This window comes from Cnephaeus nilssonii, assembly GCF_951640355.1.
Source record: "Cnephaeus nilssonii genome assembly, chromosome: 10".
Classification (NCBI taxonomy): Eukaryota; Metazoa; Chordata; class Mammalia; order Chiroptera; family Vespertilionidae; genus Cnephaeus; species Cnephaeus nilssonii.
In genome coordinates, this window is record NC_137081.1 from 31,185,034 (window position 1) to 31,206,446 (window position 21,413).

Below are 21,413 nucleotides of genomic sequence, written 5' to 3' on the forward strand. Positions count from 1 at the left end.
TTGCTTCTGATTACTAAGCCCAATGCATAGGATCACCCAGTTGGGGACACCATAGGAGATTGCAGGGGAAAGTTGTTTTTCTGGAACCTGGGAATAAGAGCGGGGAGTGACCATCGGAGAACCAGCTCTGGGGCAGCCCACTCCCACAAATTGGTATTGAGTGCCACTGGGAAAGCAGGATCTAAGCACAGGCTAGAGAGGACCTATAGACCCGGAGGTCAGTCCAGAAACACTGCCACCCAGGGGTTGAATCGCAAATTGACTTCTGTGGATGTTTTATTATTCTTTAAAAGTTGGACATTATAAAATGCCTTCTGTTTAAGTGTTTAGGCCCTTTTCTACTTCAGGTATATAATAATCATGGTTGGCCACTCCAGCCTCATCAGGTAAGAATGGCCATTGTGTTTTAAGTGTGCCTCACAAAGATTGATACTGAGACTCCCACCCCATGTAAAAATGTCTTTCTTTTAACAGTCTAATTCTCTAGTAACCTCTATAAGATGTACCTCATTGCTCATACTTCTCCAAGAAACTATCTATGCTATCTGATTATATATATGGTTAATTATTTTATGTGATTTTTGATACTATAGGGTAGAATCATGTGGAATTGTGTTTTATAAAAAGGTCAAATACATTGGCTATTTCATATGTGTCAATATAATATATGAGTTACTTCTATATAATATGACTTGCCATTCTTTTTTTTTAAATTTGTCTTTATTGTTGAAAGTATTACAGATCTCCCCCTTTTTCCCCTATTGACCGCTTCTGGTCCACACCTACCTCCCACCCCATGCCTTCACCACACTATTGTCTGTGTCCATGGGTTATGTATAAATGCATATAAGTTCTTTGGTTAATCTTCTCCCACCCACCTCCACTTTTTCTCTGAGATTCGACAGTCCGTTCCACACTTGTATGTCTCTGGATCTATTTTGTTCATCAGTTTATATTGTTCTTTAGATTCCACATATGAGTGAGATCATGTGATACTTATCTTTCTCTGAATGGTTTATTCACTTAGCATAATACTCTCCAGGTCCCTCCATGCTATCTCAAAGGGAAAGAGATCCTCCTTTTTTACAGCTGCATAGTATTCCATGGTGTAAATGCACCACAGCTTTTTAATCCACTCATCTACTGATGGGTACTTGGGCTGTTTCCAGATCTTAGCCTTTGTAAATTGCACTGCTATGAACACAGGGGTGCATATATTATTTCTGATTGGTGTTTTGTTTTTTTTTAGGATATATTCCTAGAAGTGGGGTCACTTTGTCAAATGACAGTTCCATTTTTAATTTTTTGAGGAAACTCCATACTGTTTTCCATAGTGGCTGCACCAGCAGTATACTAGGGTTTCCTTTTCTCCACATCCTCACCAGCACTTGTCATTTGTTAATTTGTTGATGGTAGTCATTCTGACAGGTGTGAGGTGATACTTCATTGTCATTTCAATTTGCATCTCTCTGATGATCAGTGACTTTGAACATTTTTTCATTTGTCTCTTGGCCATCTGTATGTCTACTTTGGAGAAGTGTCTGTTTAAGCCCTTGGCTCCTTTTTTTTCCTTGTTCATTTTTTAAAAAAAATATATTTTATTGATTTTTTTACAGAGAGGAAGGGAGAGGGACAGAGAGCTAGAAACATCGATGAGAGAGAAACATCGACCAGCTGCCTCCTGCACACCCCCCACCGGGGATGTGCCCGTAACTAATGTACATGCCCTTGACCGGAATCGAACCTGGGACCCTTCAGTCCGCAGACCGACGCTCTATCCACTGAGCCAAACCGGTTTCGGCTCTTTGTTCATTTTTAATTGGATTGTTTGTCTTCCCTTTGTTAAGTTGTATGAGTTCTTATATATTTGGAAATTACATAACCTTTTACCAGATGTATCATTGGCAAATATGTTCTCCCATACAGTGGGCTCCCTTTTCATTTTGTTAATGGTTTATTTTGCTGTGCAAAAGCTTTTTATTTTGATGTAGTCCCATTGGTTGATTTTTCTCCTTTGTTTCCTGTGCCCTTAGAGATGTATCCAAACATATTGCTATGAGAAATGTCTGAGATTTTGCTTCCTAAGGTTTCTTCTAGGATTTTAATGGTTTCACGACTTACATTTAAGTCTTATCCTTTTTGAGTTTATTCTTATGTTGGTCTAAGTTTGATGGTCTAGTTTTATTTTTTTTGCATGTACCTATCCAGTTTTCCCAACACCATTTATTGAAGAAACTGTCTTGACTCCATTGTATACTCTTGCCTCCTTTGTCAAATACTAATTGAGCATAATGGCTTGGGTGGGTTTCTGGGATCTCTGTTCTGTTCCATTGATCTATATGCCTGTTCTTGTTTACATTATCAGGTTGTTTTGATTACAGTCACTTTGTAATATAACTTGATATTTGGTATTGATCCCTCCAACTTTGTTCTTCTTTCTCAAGATTGCTGTGGCTGTTCGGAGACTTTTTGGGTTCCATATAAATTTTTGGAGTATTTGTTGTAGATCTGTGAAATATGCCATTGGCATTTTTATAGGGATTGCATTGAATCTATAGATTGATTTGGGTAGTATGGACATTTAAATGATGTTAATTCTACCAATCCATGAACATGGTATATTCTTCCACTTATTTATATCTTCCTTTATCTCGTTTTTCAATATCCTGTAGTTTTTCAAGTACAAGTCTTTTACCTCCTTGGCTTATTCCTAAGTATCTTAATTTTTTTGTTGCAGTGGTAAATAGGATTTTTTTTTTAAGTTTTTCTTTCTGATAACTCATTTTTGGTGTATAAAAATGCCATCAATTTCTGGGTGTTAATTTTGTATCCAGTAAATGTCAATTAAATTCATCTGATCTGGTGTATCATTTAGAGTCACTGTTTCCTTGTTGATTTTTTATCTGGAAGATCTAGTAGATAGTCTTTAGGGTTTTATATGTACAATATCATGTTATCTGCGAATAATGACAGTTTTACTTCCTCCTTTCAAATTTGGATGCCTTTCACGTTTTCTTCTCTGATCGCTGTGGCTAAGACTTCCAGTACTACTAGTATGTTGAATAAGAGTGATAAAAGCAGACATTCCTGTCTTATTCCTGTTCTTAGGGGGAATGGTTTTAGTTTTTGCCCATTGAGTAATAGTGTTGGCTGTAGGCTTATCATGTATAGCCTTTATTATGTTGAGGTATGATCCCTCTATTCCCACATTGCTGAAAGTTTTTGGGTTTTTTTAATCAAAAATGGGTGTTGGATTTTGTCTAATGCTTTTCTTCTGAGTCTATTGATATGATTGTGTGATTTTTGTCTTTCAATTTATTTATGTGATGTATCACATTTATTGATTTGCAAATATTGTACCAGCCTTGCATCCCTGGAATAAATCCCACTTGGTATTGGTATCTGGTATTTTTAATGTATTGCTGGATCTGATTTGCTAACATTTTGTTGAGGATTTTAGCATCTATGTTCATTAGGAATATTGGCCTATAGTTCTCTTTCTCTGTATCTTTATCTGTCTTTGGAATTAGGATAATGCTGGCCTCACAAAAAGAGCAAGGAAGAGGTCCTTCCTCTTAGATTTAAAAAAAAAAAACTTTATTGTTCAGATTATTACAGATGTTTCTCTTTTTCCCCCCCATAGCTCCCCTCCACCCGGTTCCCACCCCACTCCAGGCCTCCTTGAAGGTCAGATAAAGAGCTTCACAGATAAGAAAAAGCTAAAGGAGTTCATCACTTTGAATATTACTTGCCACTCTCTTCTGGCCTGCATAGTTTCTGTTGAGAAATCAGCTGACAGTCATATGGGTGCTCCCTTGTAGGTAACATACCGTATTTTCCGGCGTATAAGACGACTGGACGTATAAGATTTTCCTGGGTTAAAAAGTCATCTTATACGCCGGAAAATACGGTAGTCCAATATATCTAATCCATTATATCTAATCATATCAATATAGTCCAATATACCGTATTTTCCGGTGTATAAAACGACTTTTTAACCCATGAAAATCTTATACGCCCAGTTGTCTTATATGCCAGAAAGTACGGTACTGTTTTTCTCTTGCAGCTTTTAATATTCTCTCTTTGTCTTTTGCTCTTGGAATTTTAATTATGATGTGTCTTGGTGTGGTCCTCTTTGGATTCCTTTTGTTTGGGGTTCTCTGCGCTTCCTGGACTTGTAAGTCTATTTCTTTCACCAGGTGGGGGAAGTTTTCTGTCATTATTTCTTCAAATAGGTTTTCAATATCTTGCTCTCTCTCTTCTTCTGGCACCCCCATAATTCGGATGTTGGTATGCTTGAAGTTGTCCCAGAGGCTCCTGACACTATCTTCATATTTTTGGATTCTTTTTTCTTTTTGCTTTTCCAGTTTGGTGTTTTTTGCTTCTTCGTATTTCAAATCTTTGACTTGATACTTGCGATCCTCTAGTCTACTGTTGGATCTCTGTATATTATTCTTTATTTCAGTCAGTGTATGCTCAATTTCTAGTTGATCCTTTTTCATATCCTCGAGGGTCTCACTAAATTTATCAGCGGTTTTTAGAAAATTCTTGAGTAACCTCAAAACCGTGGTTTTGAACTCTATATCTAGTAGTTTGCTTTTCTCTATTTCTGTCATTTGTGACTTGTTTCTTTATCTCCACATTTTGGCTGCTTCCCTGTGTTGATAGAGTGGTTTTGTGTGCCAGGTGTCGTATAGGGCCCAGTGGCTCAGCCTCCCCAGTTACCTGAGGTGGACACTCTTGGTGCACCCCTTTGTGGGCTGTGTGCACAGTCTTGTAGTTAAACCTTGATTGTTGTTGGTAATCACTGGGAGGAATTGACCTCCAGGCCATTTGGCTGTGAGAATCAGCTGTGTCTATGTTGGGAGAGCTTCTCTGCTGGAGACACCCTTATGGGGCAAGACTTGCTTCAGTGGGGCTTTGGTGCTCACTGAGTCTGCCCCTGAGTGTGTCCCTTATGGATCTGAGGAGTTGTAATCTGGATGGTCCCACTCTGACAACTGGGTACACTGGCTCTTGGATCTCTAAGGAGGTGCTAATTTAGCCTCTACCTGAGGCCACCCAGCAGGAGCTACGGAGAGATCTGCAGATTCCTCTTCTTTGTTTGGGGTTTGGAGGTGCCCAGATGAGGCCCGGCTGTGAAGCAGTGCAAGCTGCTGTGGGGCCTTGGGCCTTCTTTTGGATATTCTGGGTCTCTTTGACCCAGCTGCAGTTTGTTAGGTAATTTTAGATTGCAAAGGGCCAGGCCATTCTTATACAAAGGCCTCTGCGCACAGTTTGGGTGGGACGAGGTATCAGGAAATCAACAGGGTGGAGCAAACAGCTATGGCTGATCCTCAGCCCTGCCCTAAGAGGCCCGGGTCTCAGTGTCCCGCGCTAATCACTGCAAGCACCTCTGAGAGAAAGCCGCCCTCAAGTTCCGCCCGATGCCAGCCAGTCCAGTTTCTCCCCATATGAGTCTGGGTCCCCAGAGTCTTGCCCAGAACTGAAGTTCAGAGCAATCTGGAGTTTGTGTCTCCCTTCCTGATTGAAAAAGACAACCGCATCCTCAGTTGCCAGCCCTTTCCGTGCATGCACCTCTGTACCTCTGCACTTTACTCCCGTACCTCTTCTGAGTCTCAGTGTGCTTTTCTCTTTCCTTCTAGTTGTAGAATTTCCACTCAGCCAGCCTTCCTGTGGTTCTGGATGATGTCCGTTTTGTTTTTTAGTTGTAGATTTGAAGTGGTTGTGCGAGGCAGCAATTTCAGGTGTTTACCTATGCTGCCATCTTGGTCTCTCCTCCTCATCAGGTTTTTTATTCATTTGATTTTTAGATTCACTTGTTGATAGATACGTATTTGTTGTCACTTTGCTGTTCATAATTTTTTATCTTTACCTTTTTCTTCTTCTTCCTCTTCTTAAAGAATACCCTTCAGCATTTCATATAATACCGGTTTGGTGGTGATGAACTCCTTTAGCTTTTTCTTATTCATGAAGCTCTTTATCTGACCTTCAATTCTGAATGATAGCTTTGCTGGGTAGAGTAATCTTGGTTGTAGGTTCTTGCTATTTATCACTTTGTATATTTCTTGCCACTCCCTTCTGGCCTGCCTAGTTTCTGTTGAGAAATCAGCTGACAATTGTATGAGTACTCCCTTGTAGGTAACTGTTTTTCTTTTGCTGCTTTTAATATTCTCTCTTTGTCTTTTGCCCTTGGCATTTTAATTATGATGTGTCTTGGTGTGGTCCTCTTTGGATTCCTCTTGTTTGGGGTTTTCTGTGCTTCCTGGACTTGTAAGTCTATTTCTTTCACCAGGTAGGGGAACTTTTCTGTCATTATTTCTTCTAATAGGTTTTCAATATCTCGCTCTCTCTTCTTCTAACACCCCCATAATTCTGATATTGGTACACTTGAAGTTGTCCCAGAGGCTCCTGACACTGTCTTCATTTTTTTGGATTCTTTTTTCTTTTTTCTTTTCCGGTTGGGTGTTTTTTGCTTCTTCGTATTTTAAATCTTTGACTTGATTCTTGCGATCCTCTAGTCTGCTGTTGAATCTCTGTATATTATTCTTTATTTTAGTCAGTGTATGCTTAATTTCTGATTGGTCCTTTTCCATATCCTTGAAGGTCTCACTAAATTTCTCAGATGTTTCTAGAAGATTCTTGAGTAACAAGAATAACCGTGGTTTTGAACTCTATATCATCCAGTATTTTGCTTTCCTCCATTTCTTTCATTTGTGACTTGTTTCTTTGTCTCCGCATTTTGGCTGCTTCCCTGTTTTTGGTTCTATGTACTGGGTAGCTGCTAAGTCTCCTTGAGTTGATAGAGTGGCCTTGTGTGGTAGGTGTCCTATAGGGCCCAGTGGCTCAGCCTCTCCAGTCACCTGAGGTGGACGCTCTTGGTGCACCCTTTTTTGGGCTGTGTGCACAGTCTTGTTGTAGTTAAGCCTTGATTGTTGTTGGTATCACTGGGAGGAATTGACCTCCAGGCCAACTGGCTGTGATGACCAGCTGTGTCTACACTGGAAGATCTGTTGCACAGGAGACACCCTTATGGGGCAGGACTTGCTTCAGTGGGGCTTTGGCGTTCACTGAGTCTGCCCCTTGAGTGTGTCTCTTATGGATGTGAAGAGTTGTAATCCGGTATGGTCTCACACAGACCACTGGGTACACTGGCTCATGGATCTCCAAGGAGGTGCAAGGTCAGCCACTGTCTCAGCCGCCCAGTAGGAGCTACAGAGACATCTGCAGATTCCTCCTCTTTGTATGGAGTTTGGAAGTGCCCAGACGAGGCCCAGCTGTGAAGCAAGGCAGGCTGCTGCTGCCAGGCCTTGGGCCTTCTTTTGGAAGCTCTGGGGCTCTCTGACCCAGCTGCAGTTTGACAGGTTTTAGGTGGAGAAAGGACAGCCTATTCATATGCAAAGCCAATACGCACAGCTTGGATGGGGTTGTAAATTGGGTGTGGCGGGGTCTCTGGGAATCACCAGGGTGGAGCAAACAGCAATGGCTGCCAGTCAGCCCTGCACCAGGGAGGTCCCCGGGTCTCCGCGCCCCACGCCCCATGCAGGAACAATGATCACTGCAAGCACCTCTGAGAGAGCCGCCCTCGTGTTCCTATCCTGATGCCAGATAGTCTAGTTTCTCCCCATATGTGTCTGGGTCCCCCAGAGTCTCGCCCAGAATTGGAGTTCAGAGCAAGTGGGAGCTTGTGTCTCCTTCCTGATTAAAAGAGCAGCACATCCAGGTGCCAGAACTTTCCACGCCTCTGCACCTCTTACCAGTCTCAATGTGCTTTCTTCACCTCTCTAGTTGTGGAACTTCCAGTCAGCCAGCTTTCCCACGGTTCTGGGTGGTAGTTGTTCTGCCTTTCTGTTGTAATTTTGTTGTGGTTGTGAGAGGCAGCAAGTATAGGTGTTTACCTATGCCACCATCTTGGTTCTTCCTTCCTCTTAGGTTTTTTTTAATAGTTTGAGGAGTACAGGTGTTAGTTCTTCTTTGAATGTTTGGTAGTCATCTTCTACATATTCTGGGCTTTTCTTGTTGTTCTCTTTTTAATTCTTTAAGTTGTAGAGTTAGATAGTTTATTTAAAAATTTTATTGTTTTTTGAGGAAGGCCTGTAGTGCTATGAACTTCCCTCTCAGTTCTGCTTTTGTTGTGTCCCAGAGATTTTAGGTTGTGTGTGTAAATTTGCATTAGTTTCCAGGAAGTCTTTTCTTTTTTTCTTGATCTTATTGGTAACTCATTTGTTGTTTAATAACATGCTCTTTAGCCTCCATGTGTTTGAGTGTTTTTATCGTAATTAATTTATAATTTCATTCCATTGTGATCTAAGAAGATGATCAATATAGTTTCAATGTTCTTGAACTTGTAGAAACTTGTTTTGTGTCCCAATATATGGTCTATCTTTGAGAATGACCCATGTGCACTTGAGAAGAATGTATATTCTGCAACTTTGGGGTGAAATGTTCTATAAATGTCAATTAAATCCATCTGATCTTGTGTATCATTTAGAGTCACTGTTTCTTGTTGATTTTTTTTACCTGGAAGATCTATCCAGTGAAGTTAGTGGGTGTTAAAGTCCCCGCTTATGACTGTATTGCTGTCGATCTCTACCTTAATATCCTCCAGAAGTTTTTTTTTTTTTAATATTTAGGTGTTCTTATATTGGGTGCATATATTTTTAACAGGGTTATATCCTCTTGTTGGATTACATGTAATGACCTTTATTGTCTCTTGTTACGGCCTTCATTTTGAAGTCTATTTTGTCAGATATGAGTATTGCCATCCCAGCTTTTTTTTTCTTCATTTCCGTTTGCATGGAAATTTTTTTCCATCCCTTCATTCTCATCCTGTGTGAGTCTTTTGTTCTGAGGTGGATCTCTTGTAGACAGCATATATTAGGGTCATGCTTTATTATCCATTCAGCAACCCTATGTCTTTTGATTGGAGCATTTAATATATTTACATTTAAGGTGATTATTGATAGGTACTTATTTATTGCCATTTTAATTCTTTATGCCTATGTCTCTGTTTCTTATTATTATTACAGTAGTCCCTTTAACATTTCTTGCAATGTTGGTTTGGTTTGGTGGTCATAAACTCCTTTAGCCTTTTCTTTTTGGTCTGGGAAGCTCTTTGTTTTACCATGTATTTTTGAATGATAGCCTTGCTGGATATAGTAGTCTTGATTTCAGATCCTTGTTTTTCATTACCTTGAATACTTCATGCTGTTTCCTTCTGGCCTATAGTGTTTCTGATGAAAAATAACTGACGGCTTTATGTGAGCTCCTTTGTAGGTAACAGGTTGCTTTTCTCTGCTGCCTTTAAGATTCTCCTTTGTGCCGGGGTTCTTTTCCCAGCCTTACAAAGAGTTCAGCATTCTGGAGAAAGGGGCTGTGTAGATGATTAAAGAGTCCGGAGACAAAAGATAATTTTGAAAGGCATTGGGGGTTAGAGGATCTTCAGCTGAAGGAGCTAAAGACTCTGTTGTCTAAGGACCCTGTGGTATTTATTAAACACAATTTGTTGTAAGGCAAGGCTGACATATACACTTCAAAGGGTAGGGTACAGAAGCATTGTCAGTTTGGGGAATAGCCTACAGCTGTTCAGGTGTTTGGCCAACAGGAGGCAATAAAATGCCCTGAGCTGTCTGGCAGTTAACAATTATCCTATTCAGGTTTGGGGGAAGTGCCGTTTAGCTGTTTCCAACAGATAAACTACATATGTGGCTCACCCTTGTTGAGCCGCCCAAGCTTCACCAACCTTTTGGTGAAACTCTTGTAATTATTACATGCTGGAATTTGTTCCCGGCACTGTGTCTTTAATTTTTGGCATTTTAATTATGATATGCCTTAGTATGGGCCTCTTTGGGTTCTTACTTGGATCTGTGTGCCTCCTGAGCTTGTGTGACTTATGACTTGCCATTCTTGAAATCTTACCTTAGAGTCATCTCTCAGCTGGCTTGAATAGCAAGTGTTTTTCCAGGAAGGAAGTGGGCAATATATTTTATGTCTTATTTATATCAGTCAGGTTTCTTAGAGTCTTAGCTTCCAATTCAAAGGAATCACTACAGTGTCCCCAGAGATACTAAAAACCTTTCAGCTATAGAGGTGAGTATTGCTGTGATTATTATGGGTAGGTTTTAAGCATGATATTGAAAGATTCAACTCCTCCCCACCCAGATCATGTACATGGCTCTTTTATCCTGAGAAGGTGTTGCCTCTCAATGTAGTCTGTCAGTACACCATTCTAATCAGTGACTTCAATAGGCTTTGCTACTTCTATAAGAATAAATTGTTGATTACAATGTTGAATGTGATAACATAATGGCTGATATTTGGTAAATCTGTGGATTGTGGTATTTATACAAGCCAGGTAGGTAGAACAAATGAAGGTAGCAAATCTAAACCCAAAATTAGTGTTTCTTTTAATGGAGAGAGGTTACTGTCCTCTCCATCACAGAAGAGTTCAGTGAACTTAACCCGCTATCAAATATTTGGTGTGTCCTCCTGCTGTGCTTTTGTGTCAGAGGCTCAGAGTTGGTAGCTGGTGCTGGCAAACTGGCGTCCTGCAGGGGTGGTAGTCAGGTCATCATTAGTAAGAGGAAGTTCATACTGTGTAGCTCATTTCCTGCTACCATGTACTTGGTACTTATGCCCATTGAACAAGCACTGCAGTGGCTAGGGAATGAGGTTGGTTGACAGGTCATTCTGCCTCCACAGTAGAAGTATTTTGCTGAGCATTCTCATGGAATACAAATAATCATATTTTGGGCTCATTTCAGTAGATCCATTTATCCACATGTCTTCACCAGGTGTCCTGGTCACCAGTCCTCCAAACTTGCCTCTTTCATGACTTTATCCATCAGGCCACCTTTCCTTAGCCAGAGTAGACCATGGACATATTTTGCTTGAATTTCTGTTGCAGGGAGGAAGTTGCTGCTCTACTGTCTTTTTAGAGACAACCCTTAGAATGGATATAATACTGTCATAGTCCACTTATGACTGTGAGAATGGAAGGTGAGTTGGAACTAGCCATCCTCCTATATAATATCGTGTGTGTGTGTGTGTGTGTGTGTGTGTGTGTGTGTGTGTGTGTGTAAATCTGGTTCTCTGAATTTCACCTTTCTGATTAGCACCCTTCACTTCTCACATAAAAAACTTAGTGAGACCATGACTTTTATGATATAATCATTTATTACCTTTTGAATTTCTCCCCATCTTATCCTGTAAATAATTCAAAGTATCTTTGTGATATACATAGAAAAACCCTAAGTTTCCCATTAGCCTGGAATCAAGAATTTAGAAGTTGAGCATGTAATTCTTTGTTTCCACCCCCTTTTCAGGTTCTTCAAGTCTCTTACTATTTCTGTGAACTCTTTGATATCTTTCCAATAAATTCTTTTTCTAACCAGAGTTAGTTTCTTGTGCTTGCAACTAAGAACTTAGACAGTTAAAGACATTAGTATTAAGAGATAGATGTAGAAAACAGAACCACATGAACTTGTGAAAATAATAAATGGTTTTAGGTTTCATTAATTTTCAAAATACTAATGAATTTCCAAAATGTCCTTCAAACTTTAAAGATAGTGATAGTAGCTTCTCCAAATTCTCAGTGGGAACTTTGTTCTAGTGAACACAGGTAATAATGTAGTAATTTTGAAAATTAATGAGACCCCAGTCTTCAACTGTCTGGATTTTTGGTACAAACAAAAGAAACCAGCTCGCCTGGCCAGCATGGCTCAGTGGTTGAGCGTGGACCTATGAACCAGGAGGTCAAGGTTCGATTCCCAGTCAGGGCACATACCTGGGTTGCAGGCTCTATTCCCAGTGTGCGGCATGCAGTAGGCAGCTGATCAATGATTCTCTCTCAACATCGATGTTTCTATCTCTCTCCCACTCACCTTTCCTCTTTTAAATCAATAAAAAAAGAAAGGAAGGAAGGAAGGAAGGAAGGAAGGAAGGAAGGAAGGAAGGAAGGAAGGAAGGAAGGAAGGGAGAAAGAAAAGAAAGAAAGAAAGAGAGAGAGAAAGAAAGAGAGAGAGAGAGAGAGAGAGAGAGAGAGAGAGAGAGAGAGAGAGAGAGAGAAAGAAAGAAAGAAAGAAAGAAAGAAAGAAAGAAAGAAAGAAAGAAAGAAAGAAAGAAAAAAAAAGAAACCAGCTTGGGTTGGAAAAGGAATTTATTAGAAGGGTATTGAAGGACTCACGAAACAATTAAGAGTCTTGATCGTCCTGAGGAAGTCATGGGTAGGAACCAAGGCATATCTGAAGAGGCAAGAGCAGGAAGTCCAGCCATCGTCTTTTTATCAGGATTAGTTTGGCCATAATGCCAACAATTCTTACTGCTACCTTTCAGGACAGCATTGCCATCAGACACTGATATGCCACTACTGTCACTAGAAACCATTCTAGCCATGAATGAATCCTAAGCACTTCTTTGTCTTTGTGTCATTCTCTTCACAATCAAAGTCTTGAGTAGAAGCAGAGTCTAAGTCATACAGTGTGCTGGCTACTGTACTTTCATAGAATGAGAGAGGTCTTCTATAAAGAGAGTCTAGGCATTATGTAGGGGGCTGGCCACTTCTATAATGGGAATGATAGTCCTTGGACCCATTTACATGCAATGTGGAAGTCATCCTTTCCAATTTGTATGCCTTTTCTTTCTTTTTTTCTTGCTTAATGGCATTCAGTAGGACCTCCAACACCATGTTTAATAGTGCTGGTGAGAGTGAACACCCTTGTCTTCTTCCTAATCCAGAGGAAAGATAATTTAGTCTTTTCCCATTGAGTTTGGCATTAGCTGTAATTGAAGATGTTCTTTATTATTCTTTTGCTGAGAGTTTTGATCATGGATGGATTTTGTCAAATGCTATTTCTGCATCTTTTGAGAGGATTGTATGTGTTTTTCTCATTATTTGCTAACATGATTATGTTGATTGTCTTTTAATGTTGGACAAATCTTGAATTATGTGGTCATGGTGTATTACCCCTTTTATATATTGCTGAATTCTGTTAATATTTTATCAGAATTTTAAGTCTATGGGATTTAAAATATAAAAACTTGCTCAAAATTTAAAAATGGGAATTTGTTAGAAGTCTATATATGAGGCAGTCACATCCTCCACCCCTTCCACCACTGTGCATCTCAGGGCTCTGGTGGCCAGGCATCTACCCTTACATCAGAAATGGTATCTTCTTCCAAGAAATTGAATTATCCCTGAAAAGGCTCCAATGGCAGATCTAAACTCCTTGCAGGAAGAGCTGAGAGCGGATTCCTAGATCACCCTGGTAGACCTGCAAAATAGAAGTGGCCATCTTTGGTCTCCCCAAAACACTTTACAAAGGCAGCTGCTTCATATATTGCATTTCCTATTGAATGTCTGTATTTAACATGTAGCTTTAGACTTGTGGTCTATATGTGGTATGTCAATATATATGAGAATGGGAGCTATCATTTTGACATATGTATACATGACCCACAGATAAAGAATGAGATCTGCCCCCTGAAGGTGGAACCCTACTCATAATGTCAGTACTATCCCATTAAATGCAATCTTACTTTTAATAGACCACTACCCTCAAATGTGAATAGCATTTTTCCTGGTGACTGGATTACAGATAAATTTCATTTCAGTGCATTTCTGTATTTTCTAAATTCTCTGAACATATACTACTTTTTTGTTGAGATAAAATACTTCAAAATGTTAAGGTAAAAATTTGTAGAATTATGAAATATAAACATTGAATCAAATCTCGTGAGCATGACTTAAGGTATAGGGACTGTGAAACTAATGATTTAACAACAAACTGGGTTGATCAGAATTGTCTCTGAAGGTAAACAAGAGAAAAAATTGACAAAAGCTTTTAACAATATCAGTTTGACTTCTCCATGAAAACACAATTGCTGGAGTCCAAAGGAAAGCTGTCTGGCTCTAGTCGCCAGGACAGAATTCCTGAAGAAAGTTAACATTACACAGTAGTCATGGCTTTAAAGGACATGTGTATCATTGTCTCTTCTGCTTGGCCCCTCATTCATTTCCTCTCTAAAACTGGCCGTAGTAGGAAAGTCTTTAAAACCTCTTGCCCTTCCTACTAGGGTCAGTTTTAGAGAGGAAATGGGTACCTGTCTTCCCTTTACTCACTATCACACTTGTTTCTCTCTGTCTTGTCCACAGGCAGCTGGCTAAGAGTCTTGGGCAGGCTGGTGAAATTGAGCCTGAAACAGAAGGAATACTAACAGAGTATGGTGTGGATTTCTCTGATTTCTCTTCAGAAGTTTTAGAATGTCTTCCTCAAGACCTGCCCTGGACAATACCACCAGAGGAATTCAGCAAGAGAAGAGATTTAAGGTAAATATCTGAAGCTCTTTAAGAAAAACATGTTTCTCCCTTTTTGCTTTCTCACTGAACTTTCCTAGGAGCTGGGCTCAGATGTTTCCATCTTCCATTAACATTCAAGTTCAGTTCAGTTGACAATTAAATGCTCTGTACCAGAGGTTGTCAGATTGTGGCCCACCAACTAAATCCATCCCACTGCTTATTTATGTACAGCCCATGAGCTAAGAATGATTTTATATTTTTAAATCATTATAAAAATCAAAACAAGAATAATCTTTTATGATTATTATGTGAAATTCAAATTTCAGCATCCATAAAGTTGCATTGGAACACAACCATGCTTGTTCAGTTATGCATTGTCTCTGGGTGTATTTTTACACTAAAATAGCAGAGTTGAATAACTATAACAGAGACCTATGGCCTGCAAAGCCTAATAGATTTGTTCTCTGGCCCTTTATAGAAAAAGTGTGTTGACCCCTGATCTAGATCATCCAGATTTCAAAGGGTCCAGTTGTCATCTTGCTTTCTCATTGCTTTGCCCCATAAGTCTGGTCGAATAAAGACAGTGCTATCTGGTTAGAAGTGCCTTCCTTTAAATGGGCCTCTTCAGGCACAGAGCAAAGGATTCAAGACTCTGTGCTTGGAGCTTCATTTTAAAGCTTTACTTTTAGGTCTGGAATTTGTTGGAAAGTACTTTTGTGGTATTTTTATAACAACATCTTCTTTGAAGATGTTTCTTCATTGTGGGATGTTAGTTCTTTTCTGATATTTCTCTTTAGAATTTGGTTTCAGTACTGGCATTCATTTTGGATGCCACATGGAGATAGTTAGAACCAAGAAACTTTTCATACAACCCACTGAGGCTGTGGAAGGTTTTTTGCTAAGGTCATCCCATGTCAGAGTCTTTTTCACCACACTTGCTCACTTCATGCAGCTGAACTTATGATACCTTTAGCTCTTGGTGCCCATTCCTCCACCTACTTTGAGAATCCTCCTTCTGTGTCCCCTTTTGCTATTGTATCTTTTAGGAATTTACTGCCTTTTTTCCTTTTCTTGCCAAAGTTAGGCAAGGAAAAGATGACAGCACTAGTATGTCCCTTTTCCTACTTGTTAGTAGCTCTGGTGGAACTCATTATTTTTGAAGTCCATTAACTGAAGTTGTTGTCCTGGCTTTCAGCAGTAACCACTATCGTGGAACTCCTGCTGTCCCGTTATCTCATCCCAGGGGCTTTGAGATCTTGGGCCCATAGCCTTGCTCTCTCTCAACCTTTGTTTACTCGGCTACAAATTGATGGGATTATTTTCTGAGATATTTTTCTAAATCTAGGAATCTATAAAAAAAATTAATAGATAAGTCAGAATGAATGGCTGAACTTTATTGTTTGAAATATAAATTACTATAGCCATTCTGTAGTTGCTATCAATGTTTTAAATGTACTCCACTTCTAGGAATCCTACTCAAAGAAGTATATAAGGATACATGTTCATTATTGTAAAGGTAACTCTGCTAATGACTATGTCATGTCAGTAAGATAGCATTCCCTACAGCTGTAAAAAAGGAGCTAAATCCATATGCACTGTCCTAAAACAATGGCTGTTACAGATTGTGAAGGAAAAGAAGAAATTTAGAACAATATGAATGAGTCTATTTTTTATACAGTCAAATAATAAAAAAACTATATAAATATATATATATATATATATATATATATATATATATATATACACACACACATAAAAGTATATATACATTAAAAATTTCTGGAAGGAAATCCAGACCTTTTTCTATGGTTATTGACAGTGATTGGCATGTGCAAACTCAGTAGAATAGTAGGAGGTAGGGAGGCAATATTTTACTTTTTATTTTATAAATTTTCCTATTTAAATTATTTTAAAATAACTTTTATAACTATTAAAAATTATAAATTAGACTATTCGAAAAGAGAAGTGCTCAATCATTTCTAGTCTTACTCCTAGCCTATCCTATATAATATAAGGCTAATATGCAAATTGTCCCCTCGGGAGTTTGACTGGGAGTTCCATCGCTCACTATGATGTGCACTGACCACCAGGGGGTGGCGTGGAACATGGTGGGCCACCAGCAAGGGCGGTGGCAGTGGGGCGCTGAAGGAGCGAGGGAAGGAGGAGTGGGGGAGGCAGGGAGATGGGAAACCTGATCGGCCCCGATTGCCGGCGAGGCCTAGGGACCCTACCCATGCATTTTGTGCACTGGGCCTCTAGTAGATAAGTAATAAGGCACTTCAATAGTCATAGAGTCCAGTGTTTCTCTCAGTCCCCTCACTTGTCTCCACCTTGCCTTTTTCTTTGTTCCGCATTACCTCTGGTAGACCACAGAATAGGAGGCCTTGCTCTGCCGAAAGCCTCTGTTAAAATATACCAATGTGTCCTGCAAAGGGCTTTAAAGATACAAGGGGCTTATGGAATGTTGTCTGCTGTTAGCATAGTAACAGGGATTTTTTTAAAAAATCACTTTAACCTCCAAACACTTTCTCCCTGCCTATTATCTCTAGGATTATGTTTCTAAAATTCAAATCTGATTTTTTTTTTTTTACTCCTTTGGCCTAAAATCTTTCAACTGCTTCTTGATGTTCTAAAGTAGTAATCTCTGAACTTTGTTGAACATACATTCCAATAATGTATTTCTATTATAAAATTACAAATGTACTTACTTTAGTAATTTATTATGTGCATTGTAAATTTACATAAAAGTAGAAAAGTGAGAATGAAATAAATTTTAGAATATTTTCATTGTCCTACCTAATAAAAGAGTAATATGCAAATTAACCATCACTCTGCTACATGCACAAGCCACACCCACCAGCCAATCAGAGCAAGTATGCAAATAAACTCAACCAAGATGGCTACAGCCACAGAGAGCCGGAGGGAGGCTTGGGTTTCCCAGGCAACGGATGAAGCCAAGCTTTCCACCTGCCCTTCCCAGCCTAAGCCTCCACTCAAGGCTACAAAGTTTCAATTATAGAAGGTAAACAAATCCAAACAGAAATGGCGTCAGCCATGGAGCTGGAAAGAGCAGGAGGCTAGGGTTGACCCCCGCTTTCCGCACATCCTGGCCAGCACAGGCCTCTGCTTAAGGCTACAAAGTTTCAATTATAGAAGATATACACAAACCCCAACAGAAACGGCTGCCAGCCAGGAGCGAGCAGGAGGCTTGGCTCCACTCCAGACTACAAAGTTTCAATTGTAGAAGGTAAATAAATTCCAGATACCAGGGCCTCCGCTTGGGTCGCCAGGGGGCGTGGCTGGCCCGCAAACCACCACAGACCCCTCGCTCAGGCCACCCCACACCCCAAGGGAACCCCCACCCTGATCCGGGACACCCTTCAGGGCAAACCAGCTGGCCCCCACCCCTGCACCAGGCCTCTATCCTATCTAATAAAAGAGTAATATGCAGATTGACCATCACTTCAACACACAATATGGATGCCCCCTTGTGGTCAAAGATCCTGCCCCCATGTGGACACAAGATGGCCACCACAAGATGGCCAGCAGGGGAGGGCAGTTGGGAGGCACCAGGCCTGCAAGGGAGGGCAGTTGAGAGGGACCAGGCCTGCAAGGGAGGGCAGTTGGAGGTGATCAAGCCTGCAGGGGAGGGCAGTTAGGGGTGACCAGGCCAGCAGAGGAGGGAAGTTGGGGGCAAACAGGCTGGCAGGGGAGCAGTTAGACATGAATCAGGCTGGTATGGGAGTGGTTAGGGGGTGATCAGGCTGGCAGGCAGAAGCGGTTAGGGGCAATCAGGAAGGCAGGCAGGCGAGCAGTTGGGAGCCAGCAGTCCTGGATTGTGAGAGGGATGTCCGGTGGGATCGGGCCTAAACGGGCAGTCGGACATCCCTTGAGGGGTCCCAGATTGGAGAGGGTGCAGGCTGGGCTGAGGGACACCCTCCCCCAGCCCCTAGTAAAGGTATAAAAAACTTCATATTAATTTTACTTTTGATGGAAGTAATGTGATTGAATATTCTTTTTTTAAAATGTTGCTTTAACAACTTATGATATGGATATGCAAAGGTCTAATTATAGGTTCTGTAAATTTGGTACTTAGTTTTGCTTTTAATGGTTATCATAACTGAAAAAGATACCTGAATTTACTAAATTATAGTACTCATTTTTCATCCTATTCACTGATTATATTCAGATTCATTTTGCAATCCAGCTAATAAATTTCCATCTTTAATGTCAGTTCTTGTGGACTAATTGAAAGGTGCTGCATTTTTTGATTTTTTAAAAAATGTGTTCTTAATCCTTGATTATTATTTAGTTGGCATCTTTAAAAACTACCGTATTTTCCGGCGTATAAGACGACTTTTTAACCCAGGAAAATCTTCTCAAAAGTCAGGGGTCGTCCAGGTGTCATCTTATAGGGCGGGTATATCCCAAACTCTATATTTTAACTGGAAAAGTTGGGGGTCGTCTTATACACACAGTCGTCTTATACGCCGGAAAATACAGGTAGTTAGAAAATTCTGTTAGGATATTTAAGTGTATAGGTATAAGTAGTTTTTTTTTTCTTTCTGTTTTTGTTAATCCTCACCCACAGATATTTTATTCATTGATTTTTGGAGAGAGTGGGAGAGTAGAGAGAGAGAGAGACAGAGCGATATGAGAGAGACACATAGATTGGTTGCTTCCCACATGCACCTCAGCCAGGGCTGGGGATCAAACCTGTAACCCAGGTACATGCCCTTGACTGGGAATCAAACCTGCAACACTGTGGTGGGTAGGCAATACTCTAACCACTGAGCATGCCAGCTAGGGCTAGATATGAGTAGTTTTATAGTTTATACACTAAGATCATTTTAGGCTCCCAAACTGTATAACAATAGAAACATTTAAAGATATCCATTTTAAAAATTTTATCTTTTAACACTTGAGTTTCTCATTTTATTTTGTTTAAAAAGAAGTAACTTTTTTTCCTCATTGTTAAAATGTCAACTTTACCTTGAAGGGACAGATTAAGTGTGTTTAATTTTGTCTAAGTATCTGCTTGATAGCATATGATTGACAGTCATTGTTTTGAAATCATAATGTGACTGATTATGAATTCCTATTGGGAGAAGATATGTTAACTCTGCTATTTTCCTGGTATTGGTAGTATTAGTGTTATTGTTAGTTTAGTGTTATCTTTAATCTGTGGATCTTTGCAATAATCATTTTAGCCACTTTTCTATTTTGTGAAGATTAGTTCAGCTAAAACTAGATAATTTCTGTAAATACCCACTGATGGCTGAAAGCATGGAATCTAATGGGATTGCCAATGTCATTGCCTTGGAGTTCTGGAGTGCTGACTTTCATCTGTACACCTCAACATCTCACCCACACACCTTGTGAGGATGCCAGGTGGTTATATTGTCATGGTTAAGTTTTTATTTTTTTTACAATAAAAAACAAAGAGAGAGAAAAAAGCAAACAAAAAACAAAGAGAAGTCCATAGTATGCTGAAGTATTTGGATCTAATTACCTTTCCCTTTTTTTTTTTGACTGGTTTTGTAATAGACTTATTCAATTTTAAACTAACAAATATTTACAGAACAGCGGGGAATCAACAGTGAACAAATACAGGTCTGGTCTCTGTTCTCATGGAACTCTCAGTCATTGCAGAAGAGCATGAGTTAAATGTGTTAAACAGGCCCTAGCCAGTTTTGCTCAGTGGTTAGTTAGAGTGTCGGCCCTCAGACTGTTTGTTGCAGGCTCAGTCCGCGCCCACAGGAGTCAACCAATCAATATGTATCTCTCTATCAATGTTTCTCTTTCTGTCTCTCTCCCTCCCTTCTACTCTCTCTAAAAATCAATGGAAAAATTATACTTGGGTGAGGATTAACAACAACAAAAAATAATAAGTGTCTTAAACAGTAGTCAAGTATGGATTTGTAATGGAGGAGAGAGGTACTTGATATAAGGAGAGAGGTACTTGATACAAGGATTTATGCTTAGAGGTTCAGAACCTTCACAAAGTTTTTATGAATATTAATTTCCCCAGGAATGTCAAGAGGACTAGGAATGAGTTCCAGTGCATGCTAAAAACATGTGCTATGATTAATTAATACATAGTCCATAAATTCCTAAATAAGACCTTTTGTGTCTTCCCTTTTCTTCTTTCTTCTCTCATGTATACATTTATTTACATATATTATTATATATGTGTATATATCATATACTAGAGGCCTGGTGCACGAAATTCGTGCACTGCGGGGCGGGGGGAGTCCATCAGCCCAGCCTGCACCCTCTCCAATCTGGGACCCTTCAGGGATCGGGCCTAAACCGGCAGTCGGACATCCCTCTCACAATCCAGAAATGCTGGCTTCCAACTGCTTGCCTGCCTGCCTAATTTCCCCTAACCACTTCTGCCTGCCAGCCTAATCACCCCCTAACCACTCCCCTGCCAGCCTGATCGACTCCTAACTGCTCCCCTGCTGGCCTGATTGCCCCCAACTGCCCTCCCATGCCAGCCTGGTTGCCCCCAACTGCCCTCCCATGCCAGCCTGGTTGCCCCCAACTGCCCTCCCTTGCCGGCCCAGTCGCCCCCAGTTGCTCTCCCCTGCCGGCCTGGTTGCCCTAACTGCCCTCCTCTGCTGGCCCGGTTGCCCCTAACTGCCCTCCCCTGCTGGCCTGATTGCCCACAACTGCCCTCCCCTGCTGGCCATCTTGTGGTGGCCATCTTGTGACGACATGGGGGCGGCCATCTTGTGCAAGGGTGTGATGGTCAATTTCCATATTACCTCTTTATTATATAGGATTCCAAGTAATAAATTAGTCACTGGAAGTACATAGACAAGTAAGGCCCAGCCTTTTTTCTTCAAGATTGTACTGTTTTTTAGGGATACAGATTTATACTCAGATAAATTAAGCAGAGTATGTCAAATGCTATAATGTGTGTGTGAGCAAGCTGCGGGTCACTCATTGGTGCTTGAGCTGAGATCTGAGAAATGAGCAGGCACAGTGAGAACTAGAGGGACTAAAGTAGCTTTCATTTTCTTGATAAGCTATGGCGGCAGAAAAGGTGACATGTTCACCAAGACTCCCAGGTCCTTCTATAATAGGGTTCACAACTCCTATGGTTTTGATA

At 40.3% G+C, this 21,413-nt stretch overlaps 1 protein-coding gene across 6 annotated transcripts in view; it reads left to right on the top strand.

Moving 5' to 3' along the window:
• DIS3L2 (DIS3 like 3'-5' exoribonuclease 2) overlaps positions 1–21,413 on the top strand; it is a 345,537-nt gene that overhangs the window by 138,118 nt on the left and 186,006 nt on the right. For all 6 annotated transcript variants that reach the window (XM_079782043.1, XM_079782046.1, XM_079782041.1 and 3 more), the window contains one exon: positions 14,153–14,326. In XM_079782043.1, coding sequence (XP_079638169.1) covers positions 14,153–14,326 — 174 coding nt within the window. The remainder of the gene's footprint in view (positions 1–14,152; positions 14,327–21,413) is intronic.